Below are 22560 nucleotides of genomic sequence, written 5' to 3' on the forward strand. Positions count from 1 at the left end.
TATTATTATTATTATTATTATTATTACATTATTATTATTCTTTTATTTCAATTATTAAACTGTTTTTATCTCAACCCACGAGTTTTCTCACTTCTACTCTTCCAGTTCTCTCCCCCATCCCACGGGGGGGTGGGGGTGGGAGTGAGCGAGCAGCTGTGTAGTACTCAGTTGCCAACTGAGGTTAAACCATGACAATAGAAAAGAACAGATTTCAAAGCAGCAAAGAGCAAACAGTTTAATCCTTCACTAGCAATTCAAAAGCCCCTACTTATACGTCAGTTATAAAACCTGTTTGCCGTTTAAGCTACCTAAGTCCACAGAGTAATGTGTAGTGCCCAAGAGCTGTCCAAGGACCTGTTCCGGCAGCGAGTTGAGTCCCTCATTTCCCACTCCAGTTTTTAGCATTGCAAATATTGCAGCTCCTATTGCACAAAATCCTAACTACAGACCTCTTGTTAGGTTAATGACCATGGTTATAGCTCCATTTTCAGTTGGTGTATGAGTTGAGTATAGATTTCATTGGCCAATAATAATGCTTATTGCACTGGGTAGGGAGAGTCTCCTAGAGTGGATTTCTTTATTAGTTATGTGTACAGGTGTGTAGCCTTGCCTTCTTCCAGCTGATATGAAGTGCTATTATCTCTAATAGACTTTGTTATTGTTGCGCAGGACAGGACAGACTCCTTTTGCAACTTATAAATGGCAGCATGTGTTCTTAATGGGTTACTGCTCTGCAAGGGCTTAGCATTAGCAGTGATTCAGGAAGTATCCTGGGATGGCCTTTCTTGTCAGTTGGCGTATCTGTTCAGCTGAAGGACTCAGCACCATGCCTGCAAACTGCCCAAGGCCCCCTGCTTTCCTCAAAGCCGGACAGAAGATAAGGGAGTTGTTGACTGGAGACGGGCTTTGACAACTGCCTGCGTACCCGCCACTGCATCAGTGATCTCTTCCCTTTGTTCTTGGAAATGAGAGTGAGGACTGTATTCCTTGCTTCACAAAATGGGGAGAGAAGAATGCTGCTTTGTATTTCCTTGACCTAAAGATCTGTAAAGCTTACTGGAACCTGCACTGAGTTGGGGATCCCACTCTATAACATAACTAGGGAGTTAGTATATGCAATCCTGTCTTCTCTCTCTCCCTGCCCCCCATATAATTTGCTTTATCTGTGCTTGACCCCAGTGAGGATGCCTAGCTGAGATCTGTGAGCAGACCTGGGAGTGTTTTTGTTTGCCGTATTGCATATATTGTTGTCCCTGTTTTGTTTTGCAGGTGAAAAGTATCCAAGTACAAAAAATCCGCTATGTCTGGAATATCTATGCAAAACAGTTCCAGAAAGTTGGGTGAGTTCAATGCCCTGGTTACACAGATCTCTGAGGAAGTCAAACTTCTTTGTGAGTAATGTCCTAAGGAAAACACTCCCTTTATATTTCAGAGCCCTAGAAGACCACCACACTTGCTCAGCTATACATGCCAAATTTGGTTCTGGTCTCACCTGCAATGAACAGAATGTCAGGTACACATTTTAAAACACAAGTACTCAACATATGGATTGTAAAAAAAAGAGATGTAAATTCACTGCTGTTGGTGCACATTCCTTGAGTTTCTTGTGTATCCATTAATATGCACGTAATTTTAGATGAAATGGCCATGCATGAAAAATTGAATGAAAAGGGCTGGAGAATGTTGTGTATTCTTTGTCAAAGTTTTTGAAATGTCTCAGTATTCATCACTGTTATTGTTCTCAATCAGGAAATAACTATGTCCTGTAACTAACTCTAAGCAGTTCTTATTTGGAGTAAGAGAAAATCTCCATGAGACGGTGCAGATAGGTTGTGTGTGTGCTTCTTCAGTGGGGCTCCATGTAATTGTATTGACCTTCTAAATCGATTAGTTCTGGTCATTGAATTTATTCTCACAAACTACTCTATCATTAGACAATTTACAGAATAGGTATTCCTGAAACTGCTAAATAAAGAAATGATCTTCAGTTGCTTGAATACTGAAAATCCAGCTCCTGACCTTAGCTCATGTTGAATTTTACATTCGAATCACCCTTAACTTTATGCAAAATTATTTGGTTTTAGATAATTTAGTTTTAGGTGCAGAATTCCTTTGTTTACAGTGCTTCAAAGGAATTTTTACGTGATGGAAACATTTGCCTAAAAGGCTGTGTTACACCTCTTGTCTGTTTAAGTAGATTTCACTGGTACAGTCATCTTTTCTGACATAAGCACTGTAGGGGCATTTAATTTTTTATCTTTTTCTTGGAGAAAGATCCTCACAGCCTTTAAACTGGGATCGATACAAGCTCTCAGGACTATTGAAAGCTATAGCTTTTGAGTGAGCTACATTGTCACTATTTTACATGTAAGTGATGTATATTTATCCCATACAGGAGAGTTATATGTGGGCCAAACACTATTGATGTTCCAGTGATCCCTGTTTGGAAACTACTCATCAAAGAGGTTAAGCATTTCTGTTGCTTTTATTCTAGGCTGCTTGGGGAGGCCTATGTGTGCATATAGAATATAATGGAGTCTATGTCTGAATTAGCTTCCCAGTACTCACTCATCAAGCATGCTCCTTTTTCAAATCCTGTTTAAAATTGTTCCATGAAATCACCATAAATTCATTTATTCTCCATTGTTCCTTATCCTCCATCCCCATGCCTGTATGGCTGCTTGGTATTTGTATGTATCTGTGCCCTGGCAGCTCATTCTGTTGGCCTTACAATGGTCAGTGAATGTTTACAAGCTGCACGGGAAATCAAACTTTTGAGGCAAAGGCTGTCTCTTAATCACCAGAGATTAAGTGAACAGCAGTAGCTGGTATATGCCTATGGCTGCAGAGAGATCCAATGGGCTCATGACTCTGGGCACAGCACCATGTAAAGCACCAGTATCTTTTTCAGACAGGAACTGGCTGTATGTGGCCTAAACAGAGTGTTTGTGGAGATGTGCCTATGGTATGTGAGCTCCATCCTCATGACACAACCTGCTCTTCTCTCAACTTTGTTACATTTCTTGTAAAGAAGCAAGCAAAACAAGGCTTGGGCTGAGCCATTCACATCCCAAATAACATCCTATAGGTCCAGATTATTTGGCCCTTCTGTCAGATGAAGATGGTCCAATCTGATTAGACTGAAGCCACTGCTAACAAAATTAGAAAGGGTGTTGGGAGACACAACACTTAATAGCTTTTATTCCAGCCCATTTCTAACAGGATGGACTGGCTGGGTATACTGGAGCCATTTAAATGTGGCCAGGTCTTGAGTATTGTTCTCTCTCCAAACAGGTCTTAAATCCATTTTACGTGTTCCAGCTGTTCAGTGTGTGTCTGTGGTTTGCTGAAGATTACATGGAGTATGCCACTGCCATCATAATCATGTCTCTCCTCTCGATTTTTTTGACTGTATATGATCTTAGACAGGTGAGACACCTCACCTTTTTCTACAAGGAGGATTTATTTCTAATGTCTGGGAAAGGCCAGGATGTTACAAAATGCACATGTACAGTGCTATGAGAGTTACTCAGAAGTTTAGTCTCGTGACATTGTGTAGTAGCAGGTGCAACGGCCTGGCCTCCTAGTCATCGTAATCTCTGTGTGATTCTTTACCCACATCCTCCCCTCCCCATTCCAGTGCTTCGCTTTGTAACCTTTTGTTACACCTTCTCCATAATTAAGGTGGGGAATTTCTTTCTCTGTATGATTGTATAGTTCCTGGCAGGGCCAGACCACAGTTTATGAGGGCTGTCATAACCACAAATAACAAAAAGGAATAATTGTTAGTGGATGAATTGCATCATGTAAGATGTAACACTTTTGTGTGTTCTCCTTTAATTTATAGCAATCGGTTAAACTGCACAGACTGGTTGAGTCTCATAACAACATCATGGTCACTGTCTGCAGAAATAAGGAAGGTGACTCCTGTACACTTCTTTCTTCAATGTGTTTCATTTCTGTAGCAATTTATATCAAACCCAAGAATGTATAGTATCAAATTCCTTCTAGAGCAGTTTCCTCTTCTGTCTCTCAGCTCGATTAACTAGCTTCTGCAGATTGGGTTAATTTGACCTAGAAGTATGTTGTAGCACATCAATCATATTCATAACTGTTTCAGTGCAGCCTTAGCAAAAAATTATCAGGAAAACTATGTCATTTTTCTTAAAGCAGTGCTGACAAAGCCAACCACATAGCCATTAAATGGCTGTGAGTCCACCTAATTGCTCCAGGCAAAGTCTGTTCATTGCTATGGTGTTTAGAGCACAATCCAAAAAGACAGAGTCAAACTAAGAAATGTAGATCCAAGCTTCTTCAGTTAGGTCAGCGCATTGGAACAATAACCTTTGGTTGGGCTCCTGGGGAGATAAGAAGAAATTCTGCAGTTCAGACTAATGACTAGGCTTTTCTAAATATTGGAGGTTGTATTCTTAGGTCCTACTTGTGGTCCTTTGTTTATCAGCCATTACAAAGAAGTAATAATCTATTCAGCAGGTAGTTCCTTGTATTTTTTCCTCTTACCACAGCGAAATATATGAAGCACAAAGTTTGCATTACATGTCACCTACAGGTTTCCAAGAGCTGGAATCACACCATCTTGTTCCTGGAGATACGCTGGTTTTGAAAGAGGGCAAAACCCTTTTGCCTTGTGATGCCATCCTGATCAGTGGGCAGTGCATTGTAAATGAAAGCATGCTGACAGGTACAGCTCATCCCTCCCAGGTTTACCATCAAAACATCATCATAGCCCTATGGCTTCAGTCGGGTGACACAGGACATACAGTGTTATCATGTATCACCCTTATTATGAGATAGTCGATCGCTAGCCTAGAAGGGGATTCTTTTGGCTGTTTGCTGTAATAAAGTAGTTAGCCCCAGCTTATCTAAATAGACAAGAGGGACTTTAGGAAGGGCAGTTCATCCTTTTTTTCCTTTCTGGGGTGCAGAATTTAGGAAGGGTTCCTCTGATTAGAAAGGAAAGAGTGGACAGTGAAGAGGAGTGAGCAGGACAGGAGAAGAAACAGTAGATACGGAGCAAAGCTGTTCCCACACAGGGCCCACAGTCCGCTCAGGCTGTAGGGGCTTCTCTTGGTCACTCCGAATGTCTCGTCACTGATCACTGCAACATCTCCAACCTTCCGGAGTGTCTGTCTAACCCTCCAGACACTTAGTCCCATGTTCATGGGACAGCAGTGGAGGACACGCCAGGTGGGAGAGTTCACTGCAAAGCAGGATTTTTGGTGCAGGAGATGTTCATTGTTCTGTTTCGTGTCTTTAAATTTGGTCTTGGTCTGAATTGAACTGAAACCCACCGTTCTGAAATTTCATGTAAATGAGAAATTCCAGAAACCCCTTTCATTTAGAAAGCTTCAGCTGGCAGAAAATATTTCTTCTGCTTCACCTTAGTGTATCTACTCTGACATAAATAGGATATTTGTCAGCTGTCAAGCATTGAGCTAAAGGCTCTCCTTTTTACTAGGAAGGGGAAATGGGGAATGTCATGTTTAATCTGCCTAAGGGAATAGTGTAGTGACCTGCACATGAGGTTCAAACTAGGTAAACAACTTGGGGCCATCAAGTGGAGTCATGCAACACCAGTTCAGTTGTCTTTTCAAGTCTGTATATCTACAGCCAGGGTTCGAAGTCCTCGGAGTGCTTTCAGTTCTCAGACTTATGCGAAGCTGTTGTACTGGTGCAAAGGAGAGCTTTTCTCTGGCAGAGTCGGTTTGCTTGCTAGGCTTCAAACTCTTATTCACTCTGAAGATGTCACAATATAACAGTAACATTTCTCAATACTGGTTTCTCTAGTAAATACCTTTAACTTACCATCTAGATGTCTAGATAATGTACTTACTTGAAAGTCAGCAGGCTGGTTTTAAGGTGTACTGCAGTTTTCCTCATCTGAGCTCATCTTCCCTAGGGGAAAGTACTCCAGTAACAAAGATCCACTTACCCCAAGCTGATAACTTCAAGCCCTGGAGAATGCACTGTGCAGAGGATTACAAAAAACATGTCCTCTTCTGTGGAACAGAGGTCATACAGACCAAGGCAGATGACAGAGGATTAGTGAAAGCTGTGGTGCTGCGGACTGGTCAGTCAATACTTCAGTTTGCTTTTCCTCTCATGCTTTTTCTTACTGGAACAGTCTGACTTAATGTGCCTAGTCACATTAAGGTAAAAGCGTTAATCCAAAGTCACAACAGTCAGATGGAGGATCAATATCCTCGGCTGGGCTAAGCTATTATGCATTGTTTCCTTTTGCTTGGCATAAGTTTTACAAAAAACACTAGCATATGATTACAAAGAAGAATTTTGCTTTGCTTCTGAGACATTGAAAAAATCCGCCTCCTTAAGACAAAAATAACTTTTTTCTATATTCTGCAGAGTAGGTCACATATATGAAAATGAAAGATCTGGGCCTTCTTTCTTAAGTTACAGAAATTATGAGTCATTTTAAAGCTCTCCATTCTTTGTAGAGAACTGTTGAAAATGTTTTCCCCTTGAAATGATTTTAGTTTGTCTTTCCAGGTTTCAATACAGCCAAAGGGGATCTGGTGAGGTCCATTCTCTACCCTAAACCCATGAACTTCAAGCTGTACAGGGATGCTCTCCGGTTCCTGATGTGCCTCATAGCATTTGCAGCCATTGGAATGATCTACGCAGTGTGTGTATTTGCACTTAATGGGGTGAGTTACTAAATGTAAGAGAAATGGTCACACCCAGTTTCAAGAGAGTTGAAACTTGAGTGGCTTCATAAACATTTATATATAAAAATATGGTCCTTGTCACTCTCCTTTTTGCCTTAGTATATGAGACCATTTTACAATGTAATTGAATTTGTGGCAGTGCACAAGCTCTCATACATTCAATTGCAAGGTGCCAAAACCCACTGTTTCCCAATAGTCATTTCTTCTGAGGTCTTAGCAAATCCTCTGCAAGCACTGCATGTCTTATCAGCAGCCTTCTGTACGCCGACTGCCTCTGTCTGTGTGTTGCCTGCCCTGTGCTTGCTGATACATGTAATTATCAATGCATCTAATTAGCATAATGCTTTCTAGAGCTCTGAAAACGGGAGATCCCAAGAGCTTAGCACTCTGCAAGTAGCTTTTACAGAGTTTTTGTGGCACTTTTTGTACATTCCTAGAAAAATCACAAGTGAGTCATGGGTTAAATGGGACACAGACTGATGTGTCATTGTGAAAAGGCAGCTTTCCAAAAACTTCAGTTTAGATCAAAGACCTATCCCTGTCCACTGTCTCTGAGAGTAACTGGTATCAAATGCTTATGGAAACTGGTTAGGAAGTAGGGCAAATATAGAACAATTCTTCCCTGGTTTAGTCTTCTAACTTCTTGAAGAGAAAGGTTTAACAGTTCAGTAAGCTGTCGTTTGTGTCTAGATCATCTAGCTGTAATAGCCATTGAAAATCTCCCAGAGTGTGGTTTAATATATTTCTGAATTCATTTATGCCTTGGACTTGGTAACACCTGTGGCAATGATTCCCACAGTTCCATTATGTACTGCGTAAAAATGTTTTTAAAGCTGCTAAATCACTGAAGGCACTGTAGATTTTTATTTTAGAGAAGTAGCAAATAGCTGCTTTCTATTTGATGTTTCCTGTACCATTCATGATTTAGAGATCATTGGCCACCCCTTCAGCCACCTTTCTTCCATGTTACAGAGCCCTGAACAGCACAGGTGTAAACACAAATCCCTGAAGTTTACTGATGTTGCAAAGAACTCCCTGCTTTCTTCTACCTTTTTTTTCATATCTTTGTATAGTCATTTGGGGGGGGAGGGGGGGCAGGTGTGGAGGGGAGAAAACCTTCACTTAGTTATCACTCAGCTTAATATCCTTGAGAGCTTTTGGAAAATAACTTTTGCAAAGCCAACTATCTTGCATCAGTTGAGTCACCCACATCTCCACTGATTTTTTCCAGAGTTCTCCAGGAGATTTATGGAGTATTAATTCCCTCTGTGAAGACCATGTTAGCTCTTCTCTAATGTGCTATATACACCAATGGTCCAGTTAATTCTGTATTATAATTTTAATCAAGTTTCTCAATGTAGAACTAAGACTTCTTTGCTTTTTCTACTTTTTTTTTCTTTCTTTTGTATATTCATTGGGGGGGGGAGGGGGGGAGGTGTGGAGGGGAGAAAACCTTCACTTAGTTATCACTCAGCTTAATATCCTTGAGAGCTTTTGGAAAATAACTTTTGCAAAGCCAACTATCTTGCATCAGTTGAGTCACCCACATCTCCACTGATTTTTTCCAGAGTTCTCCAGGAGATTTATGGAGTATTAATTCCCTCTGTGAAGACCATGTTAGCTCTTCTCTAATGTGCTATATACACCAATGGTCCAGTTAATTCTGTATTATAATTTTAATCAAGTTTCTCAATGTAGAACTAAGACTTACTGTGTCAGGAAGCAGCAAGGGCCAGCTATTCCCTAGGGGAAGGCAAGCCAGGAGCCGAGGGTGACCAGAGCACAGGTAGTGCCCTCACCGACCAGGGCACAGTCACACAGTATCTGAACATGGTGAGGAGAGCTGGGTGTTGGTAACTGCCCATCAATAGTCCCAGGCAAGGCAAAGTGGTAAATAATCCAGGCAGACCAGTCAGAAGCAGAAGGAGATGAGGACAAGAGACAAGGCTGCAACAATGTCTAAAGGTATCCATCCAGGAGACAGTGCTAGAGGCAGGTACACCTACAACATGGCTCAGACAGGGACTGAAGGCCTAGGCCTGAGCTTAAATGGAGCTCCTGAACCCATGAACAGAGGGTGTGGGTGGAGGTGAGGCTAATGAAGGTAATTAAGGCCTACTAGTGCACCTAGGGCCCTGCCATATTGGTCTCTCAAACTCTGGAGGGTTCGCCTGAAACCCTTTTAAAAACAGTTCACTCATTCTCACGCACCGACGTCAATGTAAGAAATAGTTGTACACTGTAAACAGTAGTTCTGCAATTTTTAAAGCCTAATTGTTTTAGAACTTCTTCAAAAACTTTCAAGAAATCATTTCATGCCTTGATAATTATCTGCCAATGTGAAGTCCAAGTCCTGAGTTGCAAGGTTGATTCTGCAATTCAGCTTTTGAATCATTTTTCTCCTTTGGAATAACCTACAATCAGTTGGCTCAGAAGATTAATTCCCCTCAGGATATCAAAGAAAGTGTGTTTAAGAACATATCCTGGTGTCTGCTTTGCAGTTTTTCCTTTTTTTTTGTTTAACTTCTCCCTTGTAATATGTAAAATACATGCTGATGATACCACAGCAGCTGAAACTGTCTTGTCAGACTGCTGTTAAGATTCAGTCACATGATACACTAAATGCTTTCTCTTCTGTGAACATGTTTATCTGAAGGTGGTAAGTGCTTCATTCTAACATAAAATGGATACAAAATATCAAAGTGGTGCCTTTGGTGGTCTGAAACAGTATCAGTGAAGGGACAATGAGAACATGATGGAAATTTAGCACATCAAATGCAACATGATTTATGGTCAAAGTCCCAAGCTCAGAAGCGGTAATAATAGAACTCTATGATGATTTGCAGATCCTTCTGAACTGCAGATTTGCTTTAGTTTGCAGTGTCTCAGTTCTGGGACCCCAATTTGAAATGCATTCGCTCCTTTAGCAGTGATATCAACTGCCAGGAATAACAGTGCCGACATTCAGCATACTGGCAGTCGGTTTTACACCGACCTCTAAGCTCCCAAATTAGAGATTGCTTTTAGAAATGTAACTTTTACTTCCTTGTCTCTTCCTGCAGGTAAAAGCAATTTCCTTTCACAACTCCTAGAACATAAGGTCAGAAGAAATCATTAGCTCATGCATTCTGCCCTCCTTTTCAGCACCATCCTATATGTCTCACCTGTCACCCTAACATGGAGTCCAGAGCTATCCCTGTAGGCAGTTGGATGAATGCCCATATAAATGACAGATTCTTGTGTGCTGTATCATGGGAAACTGGGCTTGACTGAGGGTGCAATAACCTAGCTGACATGTTTGAACTCATGTGCTTTGGAGGAGACTGTGAGCTCTACCTGGCAGGTTTGCTGCATGGAGAATGAAGGAAGGCCTGGAGGCTGCCCTTTAGCAGTGGTGTAGCCTTAAAGCCTTTGGTTAAATCAAAGCAATTAATTTCTTAGGGAGATGAATTCATGATGGACCATGGGCAGAAAACAGCACAGCCTGAAGCACCTGCAGTGGAGGGAAGGAGGGATGAAGAGGGCTACACTCAGACAATCCAAGCAGCACTCCTTGCCACCCTCTTGCTGATAACTGCCTTTGGTTTTACGTCAGGAGGAGGCAGGAGAAGTGGTGAAGAAGGCTTTGGATGTTGTCACTATTGCTGTCCCCCCAGCTCTGCCAGCTGCCTTGACAACAGGGATCATTTATACCCAGCGGAGGCTGAAGAAAAAGGGCATCTTCTGCATCAGCCCACAGAGGATCAACATGTGTGGACAGCTGAACCTCATCTGCTTTGACAAAGTAACTGCTATGTGGTGGTTACTCTCTTACTAGCAATGGGAGCCATGCTGGGGTGGGAGGGTATGGGTTTTGATCAAGCATTTCCATTGTATTTTAGAAATACACTGACCAATCTTGTATACTTAAGTTTGTGTTGTCTGAACAGGCACTGTTGCGAATTGTTTTTCTTGGAATCTAGGAATTGGCTGGTAGCGCTTTTGCTCTGCACTGTGTTGGCATTTTCTGGACAGTAACTTCTTAAAATAAGTCTTGCTTTTTATTCGTCTTGGAGCTCTTATGTGGGAAGTTAATTTAAATGTACATTTTAACTTAGACTGGCACCTTAACAGAAGATGGCCTGGATCTTTGGGGCTTGCTGCCCTCTGAAAGAAACTGGTAAGGCTCCTTGACACACCAATGGCATTTAAATTTGGTGGGATAGTGACTGGATTCTCCTCCTAGACATATGAACAGAGATACATGTTCAGAGAATTTTCTGAATTTTTATTCAGATTATTATATTTGAATATATACAAATATATACAAAACACAAATATTCTCTCTCTTCTCAGAACAGAGAACTGAAAGACAATTAATGCCAAACAGCAGTTTGAAGTTCCCCTCGTTTAGATTTCCAATATTATTTCCATAGCCTCTGGAAAATGAGTTTGTTGCCTCATCCCAGGGGTCCTGCTCCACATGAAAAGATGCAGCCACTGTCGTCCGCGTTTGGCACCGCATGCCCAGGCAGGGTAGTCTGCAGTAGACATGCTAGGTTAGATCTCAAAGCTGCAGCGGTGCCCCAACCCTTTATGACAGTAAGTCACTGTTACCCACGAAATTGCCAGTCAGTTCCTTCAGTGCCCATGTTTTTGGCCATTTACATTTCCAGAAATGTGCATGCACAAAAATGTTCAAACTTGTATCAGCCTCACAGCTCAAGGGTCATTACACAAGCTGCAAGGAAGATATTTTATAATAACCTGTTTCTCTGTCCATCCCAATGGACTCCTTAACTATGCAGAATACACCTGTTCTGAGCATGTGTATCCCAGCCTTTAACAGGTGCATGAGAAATAGCTCATGGGGGAAGACAAGTCCCCAGAAACATGCTAGTGGTCTGACCACAGGATAGGACTTTAACAGCCCCTTGACTTAGGATTTTTTTTTTCTGTTAGTCATATGTTGTTTGGTGTTCTGTGATGATAATTTTTATGTTCACTTTTGTGTTAGCTTCCAGGACATTCACAGTTTCCCTGCGGACCACAGCCTGCCTTGGGGCCCAGTGTTCACAGCAATGGCGGTTTGTCATTCACTAATTGTTTGGGAGGGCAAGATCCAAGGAGACCCACTGGATGTGAAAATGTTTGAGGCCACTAACTGGGTAAAGCTGTGCTTTGTTGTTATGCTAATAGTTGTGGGGAGTTTTGGTGTTCTCGCAAAGGAGAAATGTCCCAAGCCCTCCCACGCAAATAGCCACTTCCCACACGGAAGTAAAACAGCTAAAACCCAGAAGAGGTACTACATGCTCAGGCTTTTGGAGAAATGTTGCTTGTTTCTGCCTAGAGCTTTCACCTAGGGGTACTTTGAGTACTTAGCTCATTTGACTGGAAGTGGTGGATATCATGCAAACCCCACTGGGGTATCAACTCTGACTGTGGCTGCTGCCAGATAACAGGAAGTCCCAGATGTGACTTATATGCAGATTAAGACTGCTTTTACAGAGCATGTAACAGACTTCTGCGAACTTTGAACTAGAGGCAAGATTTTGACCTTTGTTAGAGCTCTGTCAATGTGGAGATATTTCTATGAAATCCCATGCCACTATGAAAGCACTCTTTCTGTGCGAATCTGAGATGGATAAGAGGAAAACAGCCCATAATTACATGGTGGAAGATATAGCCACAAGCTATTGCTGATGCAAGATTAGAGACTCAGGGCAGGATTAGCTAGTTAAGTGGGTGACAACATCCATACTTAACACCTGTCTGTTTTGTATCTGCAAAATAGGTAAAACAGCCAAGTTTGAAGGAATAAACTATCCAGTAATGACAGGAGTTAGAGGGTGTTTTTCCCCAGGGGCATCACCTTGCCATCTCAGCCTTAGGCAGACACCCATCAAAGTTATAAATTAAACAGGAATAATCCTATCAAATAATTCCTGTGAAACATGGATAATCGTGTGCCCTTTGACACCATAAAACATTTTTGTTCCTCGCAGTCATTTTGTGATGATTAAAAAACCCAGCTGATTTGTGGAGTACTTCAAGAGGAGAGGATGGTGCTTTCTACATTAATACAAACTCTTTATTATTTTCCCATTGGGTTTATGTCATATCTAAAGATTTTTGCATATTTAAGTGGGTTGTAATGAATAAAGGATTTATTGTCAGTGAGAGGACTTGATCTGTTTGCTGTGCAAGAGTACAGCAGTATCTTAGTGAAGCTGGTGAAGCTCTGGATTTGATTGCCAAGGGATGCAGTTGGTTTTCCATTACTGGAGCTTTTTAGTGTGAGATCAGACAAACCCCTCTCAGGAATTAATAAGACACCTTGTTTTGAGGGAAGGAAAAGCTCTAAATGATTCCTTGAGGCTCCTTTCAGCTCTACTGGTGCTGTGATCTGAAAGATTTTTGTCTTTCCATACACAGGTGATAGATGATTCCAGTGGACACCACACTGAAGGTCAAGGATCCACACATGCCACAGTTGTTAGACCTGGGCCTAAAGCCAGCAGTGTAAGCTATTTGCAAGATTCACATTCATGATCAAGTTAAACTGTCAGTATAAGAGTTACCTTTCAGTAGAGAAACACTTGGTTGTCCTAGTCCAAGACAGCTCTTCCACACTTCGTCTTTCTTGTAGTGCCTGCAGAGAGATTGCCTTGCACCCTCTGGTTACAAAGAGTTGCCTGGGGGAGCTTGCTGCTAATGCCCGAAGCAGGGGGATGCTGGATGACAGATTGTCCAGCTCAGGAATTTGCGTGTCCTGGTGGCTCGAGACTCAATCCAAACTCAGATGAGTGGTGAAGATCTCTAAAAGCACTTGGGACTGCAGTGGAGTCTGGTAGCTGATGTCAGACTGGTTCCTGTGACATACACCAAGGGGGGTGCTTTCAGACATCCATTTTCCCTTTGCAAGACCAGTGTAAGACCTAGCAGAGTCTTGTTAAAGAAAGAGGACTAGTGAGTTCCTTTCAGTAGATTACATCTAATAGTCTGCTAAAACTGTCAGTGAGCTTTTCCTACTGCTTAAGCTAAATATTTCTGTACAAATTTCACCTCCTCTTTATATACCAGTCCTTTCTGTCCCTCTGTGACAGATCAGCCCGTTATACATGGTTAGCTTCTTACCATGGCCCAAAGGAGAGACCTAAAATCCTTTGGCCTGAGTTTAAAATCCTTGCTGCAGTATCTAATCCACTTGCTTTTCTCCTAGGCCCCAGTGGAAGGAGTTACCATTTTACATCAGTTTCCATTTTCTTCAGCCTTGCAGAGAATGTCTGTCATTGCTCAGGAAATTGGTGGGGAACAACAGGTCTTCACAAAAGGGGCTCCAGAAATGGTAGCCATGTTATGTAGAGCAGAAACAGGTAACTAATATTTATAAATGCTTCCTAGAAACACACATGTATAAGTGACTTTTGATGGTACAATGAAGTGGAAGGTCCAAATGAGATTTCTGGGTCTAAGACTTTAGAGTCTCTCTGTTGTGCTCCAAGTTTAAGGCTAAGCTCTCATACAGCCCTTCTCAGCAAAGGACTGCTAAGAAATAAAAGCAAGTACCAACTCTTGTACAAGGTGTACAGTCTCTGCCAGAATAGATATTTGAAAAAGTTGTCTACTGGTCCAGTATACACCAAAAAAAGTTTTCTTTTTTCTCCAAGCCTTGGGAGGGCAGCTAGAAGAGCACAGCTCCTTCATGACACACTGGAAGAAAGTAAGTCTTTGCAGAATAGTTTAGGATCCTAAATGCAAAGTGACAGAGGAGAGACAATTATTTTCTTATTGAGCAAAGTTCTTTTCAACAGCTTTCCTTGATGTCCTTGGCCTATTGGTAGACTCTAGGTGTACCTGCCCTGCTCCAGGGCTTCCTTTTATTAGAAAGCAGTCAAATGCCCTGATGAACTGTCTTTTCCTCTTTTGCACAGTCCCATCGAACTTTGAAAGCAAGCTTCTGCTCTACACAGCGCAGGGCTTTAGGGTCATTGGACTGGCATGTAAATCTCTACAGACAGGGAAGCAATCTACTGATCTAACAAGGTAAGCCATAGACTGCTGCTTATCAGCCACATTCAGCCATGGGCTAGTGGTTCCTCACATAGTACCATTACCACAACACCCCTGCCAAGAGCAGGGCTGTAGTACAGAGTTTTGTTAGATTTAGGCCAGAGGGAATCTGATATAAATCTGGGTATAGGTCTGTCTGAGAATGGGTAGAGGGCACTTCACTACCCCATGCTTATAGCACATGCCCAGAATCCTTACACATTTCTTAACAGTGGATCAACATAGGAAGTATAACTCTAGTACACTCTGAAGTTTAGTACACCCCTCCCTTAGTCCATCATTTCTACCAGTCGTCTTGCAGATTTATCCAGGCTTTCAGCTGAAGAGAAGTCTCTTTTTTTTTTTTTTTATCCTGGCTCCTTGATTAAGCAAAGGCAGCAGATGACCCCCATTACACCACCTGTTCTCTAGCCCAGTTACAGTCAGCAGACTATCTTCTGCTGCTGTCTTGGTCCAATCCTTTAGCTTTATAGCTTTAGCTTTCTTTAGTTTCTAGAGAAGCCAGCAAACTCTACTGCTATGCCTATGGCATTAGTTTTCCACAAGCCTCACACAAGAACACCTACACATGAATCCATATGCTTTTACCCAAATCCCTCTAGCTTTTGCCTGTGATACTCCAGACACATCACTTCTGAAACATTTGCGGTTACTTAGCATCTGCTGTCCTCTCTGTTTGCTAGCTGCAGGTCCTAATCCAGATGGGGCTTACTTGCTCTTTCACAGGGCTTTTTGCTTTGCTGAAAAGGCCAATGACACTGAGGCAAAGTGCAAGTGTCTTGTTTAATTCTTGTGACAGGTGTCATAACAGACCTATCCAACCCAATGAGCAAATGTGTGTGATATGGCCCAGATTTTGCAGTTGTGTGTGCAGTTATAGCATGTGTGATGTATATACTGCCAGGAGAAAAAAAGAGAACTGGAGGTCAAACACAAGATCTGCTGTGAAAGCAATGACTATTCAGGCACCGCCTGACTCAGCTACTCTGACTGCCATGCAAGTGTTTGGCATCACCTCCTCCTTACTACAGTGGCTAAAATAAGTGTTTGAAAGCTTTTATTTTTTTCAGACTCTTCAGAGTCAACCTGTCTCCCTGAGAGACCTCTAGTTATGACTCAGGGATGGGATTGTTTACCAAATTCTGTTCTCAACTGCATGTGTTCAACTGTAAAACAGGCAATAGCACAGGTGTAAAGAAAAGAGTAGGAGGGAACAGAATTGGGGTTCCCACATGCTGTTTGCTCAGGTCCTACTGTCAAGAGTAGCAGATACGTTTACTAAGGTGTGTTTCTTTGTTGTACAGTCCTCAAATGAGAAGGACTAGTGTGCATGAACTTTCCAAATCAGACCACCACAGTTTGGGAATCCAGCAGGAAATTCAGGGTGCTTTTTCATGCTGGCTAAGGATGGTACATGAATTGAAAACAGTCCAACTTATCCATCAGGCTTCATGTTGGTATGTGGAGCACGTAGGTCAAAATTGGCTCTTTTTTGATTTGGTAATTAAGCAAGCATGAGCTGGAAGCTGGCTATATACTGAACTTATTCTTCAGAACAAGGGAAGAAGAGAATGGAAGGATGAAAAATGAAGTGAAGTTCCTCCATACACAACCAGCACCACTTGCTGCCAGTGGGAAGTAAGCCCTGCTGGTGTTGAAATAGCACCACAAAAGACAGGCAGCCTGGGGCTGCTGAAAACTAACAAGTTATTTTAATTCTTTTGAGTTAGGTGGTATGGTTAACAGTTATAACTGGCTATCAGCTTATTCAATGGAAAAACAGGCCAGAGGCAAAAAGAATTAAATCTGTCTGTCTGTTCTTCACTCTTAGGGAGGAGGTAGAATCTGATCTGACATTCCTGGGTTTGCTGATAATGGAGAATCGATTAAAGAGGGAGACAAAGCCTGTCCTGGAAGAGCTCAGTGCTGCCCGTATCAGAAGTGTTATGGTCACAGGTATCTAAAAGGGGTGGATTATTTATGTGGCCACTGGCCCAGACAGGGAGTTCGATGACATCTGAGTGAACAGTCTGCTGCTTTGTCACCACCACTGGTAGGAAGGCACAGACATTTGTATCTTTCAGACAATTACAGTCCAAGAAGCATCTGTGTTGTAATAATGGCGTGAGCTGAACCATCCAGGCTTATATCCTTGACAACTTCACCAGGCTGTGTCAGATACCTAACTCTGAATCTGTCCCACTTTCACCACAGATCAGAGCCTTCCTGTTCCTCTAATGCTTTCCAGTGAGTCCATTTGTTCTCCCTGGTAAGGTTATCAGATGCACAAAGACATGTCATGCAAGATCCTGTCTTTATAGGGCCTCATGAAATCCTGTTGTCATAAATGAGCAGAGATGGAGCATGAATGCCAGGACAAATCACTGAACCTTATGACATCTGGTAACTCATTCTACCAGTCCTTATTTATCCCATTTTTTTCTTGAAGGGCTGGTTTAGATTTGGATAGGATAACCCCCAGTTTTTCCATGGTCCAAAGACATTTTTCCAGGAGTCACACAGATCTTGCCTTCTTGGGCTTCACCCCTTTCAGCACACATCCTACACCAAAGCCATCTAAGGGTGATTGATGAGAATCAGTGATACTAGCAGCAACTTAGCAGTGAATCCCTTATTGGTTTTTGTCTAAAACATATTATCTAGGAGCATGTTCCCCATCTGGATTTCTTCAAGCTGAAGATGAAAGTATTTCACCTCCAGATGAAAATGAAAATATTTCATTTCCAGATGAAAATACATTTAATTATTGAGACAGACCTCATCTGCAAAGTTTTGATCTTTATCAAAAACTTCCTTAGGCAAGGCACTGAAATCTTACTGATTCTTGTGGATATATTGGAAAACTAGGAATTCAAGAAAAGGCTAGTGTTTCCTCCATAAACAATTCCTCATTGCAGAAATTTTTAGGTAATACTCCCCTTGATTTTTCTAGGTGACAACATTCAGACAGCTGTAACCGTTGCCAAAAATGCTGGGATGATTTCTTCAACAGACAGAGTGATTCTTGTGGAAGCAAACAAAATACCTGGATCTTTTTCAGCATCTATAACCTGGAAACCACTGGAAGAAAACAAAACTGAAGATTACGGAAGCCTGGTGAGCGTATGAGAAGCAGGTGTTGTGCAGCAGGAAAACAAACTAGGCTGGAATGCTTTAAATAATGCAGTGGGATTATGCTAGTATAACAGACCAGTCATTCACCATCATGTCCATGTCAGAATGTTATGTGCTAGAAAAGTGTTTAAAAAGAAGGGATCTTTATAAAAATGTACTCCCCTAGGGCTTCCTTCCTAGCATATTATCTTGTGAACACGTTTTTGCTAACTGTCTAGCTAGGTTTGAGAACAGCTTTGCAGAAGCCCAAGGAAGATTTCTCTCTAGCCCTCATGCTTAGCTGATACCAGTTTAATGCATGTTTCCTTTCACTGCAAGGTAAATTTGATAGCATAGATGTGGACCTAAAATATATGGAACTGCACTGAATGAACCAGCCCTGTTCAAGCACGTAGAGTTAACAGTTCCCCATACCTGCAGAATTAAACCACGGATTAACTGCTGAGAAATTGCATATGCACAGTGAAATATAGTCTTCCTATGCTAAGAAATTATATTTTATCAAGCATCTCCACAAAGAAAGTGGAACAAAGACCAGTTACTCTTTCCCTGAAGAGTATGTCTGAAGGTGCTGACCCTTCTCTGAGAAGTATTAGAGTCAGGCAGATGGTAGGGAATCTCTGCAGAGGCTGTTGAGGGGCTCCTTTCTACCAAAGCTCAGCCTGAGCAGCATCTTCACTATATTTCACTTCAAAACGGCATGCCTAGCTATGGTGCCCTTATGCTCTCACTAGCCCCGCTCACAGTGCAGCCCACCAGATTGGCACTGTTGCATAAATTCTACCAAATGTGGCAACGCTGAGGGCCAGCTTTTAAGACATATGAAGCACCCAATTCACACTGAAATTAATGGCTTTATATGCCTAAATCCCTTTACAAATCCAGGCAAAGGCAATGGGCCTTGAACCCAGGTGTCCCAGAGCCTTCACAAGTGCCCTTCCCATGATATGCCCTTTTCTTTGTAGTAGTGCTTGTGTAAATGCACATAGTAGCTTGTGAGCGCCTGGGAGCAGTGCTCATTCTGTCTTGTTTTATAGGAGGATGACAGTCAGACTGAACGAAGAATCAGGCTGGCATTGGGATCAGGCCAGTATCATTTTGCCATGAGTGGAAAATCTTACCAAATTGTAGCACAGCATTTCAGGCACTTACTTCCAAAGGTAAGATCTGGATTATTTAACTGGAGTAGGCTGGCCATTCAGCAGATTTGGATTGTCCTGATATAATTAGCTGAAGAGATCTGTACCAGGACATCTTTTGGGAACAATTCTAACCCTGAAATACTTATGGGCTGGATGAATCTCTGATATTAACATATGGGGAAGGATCTGAAAATCCCTGGATTTTTCCTGCACGTGAGAGGAGCAGACCTGCCTCATGGTGTGAGGACATGACTTAAAACATTTGTGCCCATATGCCTGGCCCTTGCACTGCACTGATTCTCCCATGTTTTGGAGAATAGGAGGAAACATGGTATTACACAGCATGCAATTCAGCATAAGTTGTCTGTTTTATGGAAAGGATAGTCTCATGAATTCTTTTCTAGTAAATCCCTGCCTGGTAATCTGTGTTCATCAGGTAACTCAAATGACACATCAGGCCTCTTGTCCTTATTGTGATTGTTATTTTTTCAAAATATTAATTAAGATACCTTTTATCTTTGAACATCAGCCTTTCCTGCTTTGGAGTCTAGCATCAGTTGTTTGGAAATGTGAATTTTTGGTGGTTTCTATTCCAGATTATCACTGAAATCACTGTGACTCTTGCCTCAAGTGCTTAAAAAATCACTTCCTTTTTTCTCCTTACAGCTCCTGCTGAACGGAACAGTTTTTGCTAGAATGTCTCCTGGTCAGAAATCCAGCCTTGTAGAAGAGTTTCAAAAGCTGGAGTAAGTTCATAATGAGCACTAAGAGTTAGGAAGCATTTGATGAATTTCCAGGCTTGAAAAGAGTCTAGTAAGAGCTAGCTTTTATCTAACATAGTGTTTCCTGGAAGTGCACAAAACTGAAAGTTCCACAGACATACAGCTTGGCAATTAGATTCCAAAAGCCTGTTAAAGAAGAGACACTGAAGTCCATGTTGGTTTGGCAACCCATCAAAGACCTAACACTCCCATGATTCTGGGTTTCGTTTGTTCACATCATCCTTCATTCTTACTTCTCTTTCTGGACCTGAAGGAGGGGCACTTGTCTACCCAAGATTTTTAGGAGTATCTCCCAGCACTGCAGCTTCTCTGATGCTAGCAGTCTTTTTACTGCACTATTGCTGACTCAGTGTGATGGGTTAGAAAACATGGCAGGGCAGTCTGGATTGGTATGCCCTGTGCTACTCACAGTGGTGTATATATGTTCCTGAGTCCCAAGTGTCTTGTTGCCTGTCATTCAGCTGTTTCACAAGTCTTTTGAAGACCTCCACCCTCACCTCAACTAGCTAGCCCCTGGCCTTGCCCTAGAGCAGGGTTTTCAATTTAGGCCATTTCAGATTATCAGCCTGGTGTGAGCAGTTGTGAGCACCCCAACCACTGTCTGGCCTCCTTGGAGCACCATCAATACCTCCCAATGAGAACTTCCCCTGCACTGAAATCCAGGCCTCAGCAGTAAAAGACACGAGTCAGCTCCTGAAGCACTAGGCTGATTTTACTTGGATGCTGCACATACAAGGATTTACTTTTAGGGCTCATCATTTCACAAGGTTGTTTCAGCCTCAGGGTGGGGAGCTGTCTCCAGATATACTGTGAAGCCCATGTTCTCGTTCTCTCTCTACTCCAGCTGCCTCTATCACTCTCTGTCTACCCTAGGAGATTCTGGCAGGACTGGACCTCAAAGCAGAGTCCCCATTCATGTCTATTCCCAGTGAACATGAGGTACCAGTGCCTGCAATCCTTCCTTTCTGAGCAGGGCTGTCACCATTAGCCCTTTCCTCTGTTATGATTGACCTTAAACCCAGTGAGGGTGGGAGACGGAGTCCGTTGTAGTGAACATAAAACTTCATACTAATGTATTCTTTAGTCCATCACAGCAGAAACTCTTTACTGTAGACACGTCTGAGGTGCAGGCCCAAGGCTTGTGCACAGTCCAGAGTCCTGGGCTTGTATTTCAGTCTTTCAGCTTTCCAGAAGGACTTTTAAGAAAAAGCTTGCATGACTTGCATAAATGACTCGCATGGAGGAGGCTCTGATTGCCTCCTGTTTATAGGTCACACTTTCCCCAGGACTGAACTATTGTTCACTTTATTTTTTAGTTACTTTGTGGGCATGTGTGGAGATGGAGCCAATGACTGCGGGGTAAGTGAAAATTCTTTACAATATATTTATTTAAAAAATGAAAAATGAATGCAATGCCAGTAGAATATCCCAAACTGAGCACATGCTGGAGATGGGAGTGCTCTGCTTATTCACAGAGCAGCTGTACTCGCACCAGTACTGATTCAGGCCTGATCCCAGAGTGTGGTCCTTACCCGCAAGAGCTGTCCTAGGCAGAGATTGTTGCAGTTTGTGGTCTCAAGGACTGATTAATTTCCTTTGCAAAAACCACCAGAGGATTCTCCAAATCCTCCACTGGGGTTTCTGTCAACATCTTCAGTGTCTGGGGGTGGAGAAGACTAGGATGAGGAGGAGTTTCCATGGGGAACAGCTGTAGCCCTACAAGGTTTTTGTAAATGCACATTTTAGAAGTGCAAGAAAGTTGTTTTTTCCAAAAGGAAGGGTCCGTGTTCAGGAGGGACCCATAACTCCCTTCTGGGCAGGTTCAGTTCACTCCATGACTTCACACATCCTTGTGGCAGTGAGAGCAATGCCACCTAGGCAGTGAAGCACTCACTTGCCCTAACACAAAGTCCCAAGGATTCTCCTGGGGGAAGCAAGCAGAGAACCTAGACTGTCTACATAAGGTGTAACTGCAAATAAGTGCTGACAAAGGAGGCAGAGCCAAACCTGTCTTCTGCGGCTGGTAGTGGATGGCTTTGGGGTCTGTGGAAAATGGACTTTCCCATGCTGTCATCCCCATTCTTCTGGACCCGATGCCTCAACCACATCCCACTGGAGGAACCTTTCGGGTGGAGCACACCCAGGCAGTGAAGAGGGACTGCTGTTCACAGAACGCATCCTGTAATAAGGGGTCACTTCTTGGCTGATGTGTCAGTTGCTGTGTCTTCCTGGTTTGTGAGTGCTGAAGAAGAATGTGACTTTCAGGCTTTGAAAGTGGCGCATGCAGGGATATCACTGTCGGAGCAGGAGGCATCTGTGGCTTCACCTTTCACATCCCGAACCCCCAGCATAGCATGTGTGCCAGAGCTAATCAGGTAAGCGTGGATTTTTGTTTCCTATTTCATAAAGTAGACAATTCCCACTCCTTTCAAATATTAGTGTTGGGTGTTCCCACCAGGCCAGAATGTACATATCTAGAGAAAAATAAATGTCTTTGACCTTGAAATTGCCATTTGCCTAGTTCCCATATGAAATTCCTTTAAGATATATTAATTCCCTCAAAACTACAGGAGGAGGGCATCTGCAGCTGAGCTTTATGTCATTAGCAGTATTTTAAATGCAAAAGAAATAGTAAAATGATCAATGCTCCATAAAGCTGAATCCAATGTCCACAAATCAACCTGTACACTACTGTTAGGCCCTGCCTCTGATACCCTATGCAAGCAAAACATTAGCATCTGT

The 22560-nt window shown here is 42.4% G+C and overlaps 1 protein-coding gene across 1 annotated transcript in view; it reads left to right on the top strand.

Annotated features, from left to right (window-relative positions):
- LOC103901451 (probable cation-transporting ATPase 13A4) overlaps positions 1-22560 on the top strand; it is a 44768-nt gene that overhangs the window by 14293 nt on the left and 7915 nt on the right. Inside the window, exons 4-23 of the mRNA XM_009282344.1 lie at positions 1270-1340; positions 1433-1513; positions 2396-2465; positions 3295-3429; positions 3848-3920; positions 4571-4702; positions 5921-6091; positions 6529-6686; positions 10303-10491; positions 10805-10866; positions 11704-11854; positions 13122-13208; positions 13909-14062; positions 14621-14732; positions 16591-16715; positions 17713-17876; positions 18932-19054; positions 19703-19782; positions 21135-21177; positions 22084-22193. Of these exons, the coding sequence (XP_009280619.1) occupies positions 1270-1340; positions 1433-1513; positions 2396-2465; positions 3295-3429; positions 3848-3920; positions 4571-4702; positions 5921-6091; positions 6529-6686; positions 10303-10491; positions 10805-10866; positions 11704-11854; positions 13122-13208; positions 13909-14062; positions 14621-14732; positions 16591-16715; positions 17713-17876; positions 18932-19054; positions 19703-19782; positions 21135-21177; positions 22084-22193 (2291 nt within the window). The remainder of the gene's footprint in view (positions 1-1269; positions 1341-1432; positions 1514-2395; positions 2466-3294; positions 3430-3847; positions 3921-4570; positions 4703-5920; positions 6092-6528; positions 6687-10302; positions 10492-10804; positions 10867-11703; positions 11855-13121; positions 13209-13908; positions 14063-14620; positions 14733-16590; positions 16716-17712; positions 17877-18931; positions 19055-19702; positions 19783-21134; positions 21178-22083; positions 22194-22560) is intronic.

This window comes from Aptenodytes forsteri, unplaced genomic scaffold (genome assembly GCF_000699145.1).
Source record: "Aptenodytes forsteri isolate BGI_AS27 unplaced genomic scaffold, ASM69914v1 Scaffold404, whole genome shotgun sequence".
NCBI classification, from domain to species: Eukaryota; Metazoa; Chordata; class Aves; order Sphenisciformes; family Spheniscidae; genus Aptenodytes; species Aptenodytes forsteri.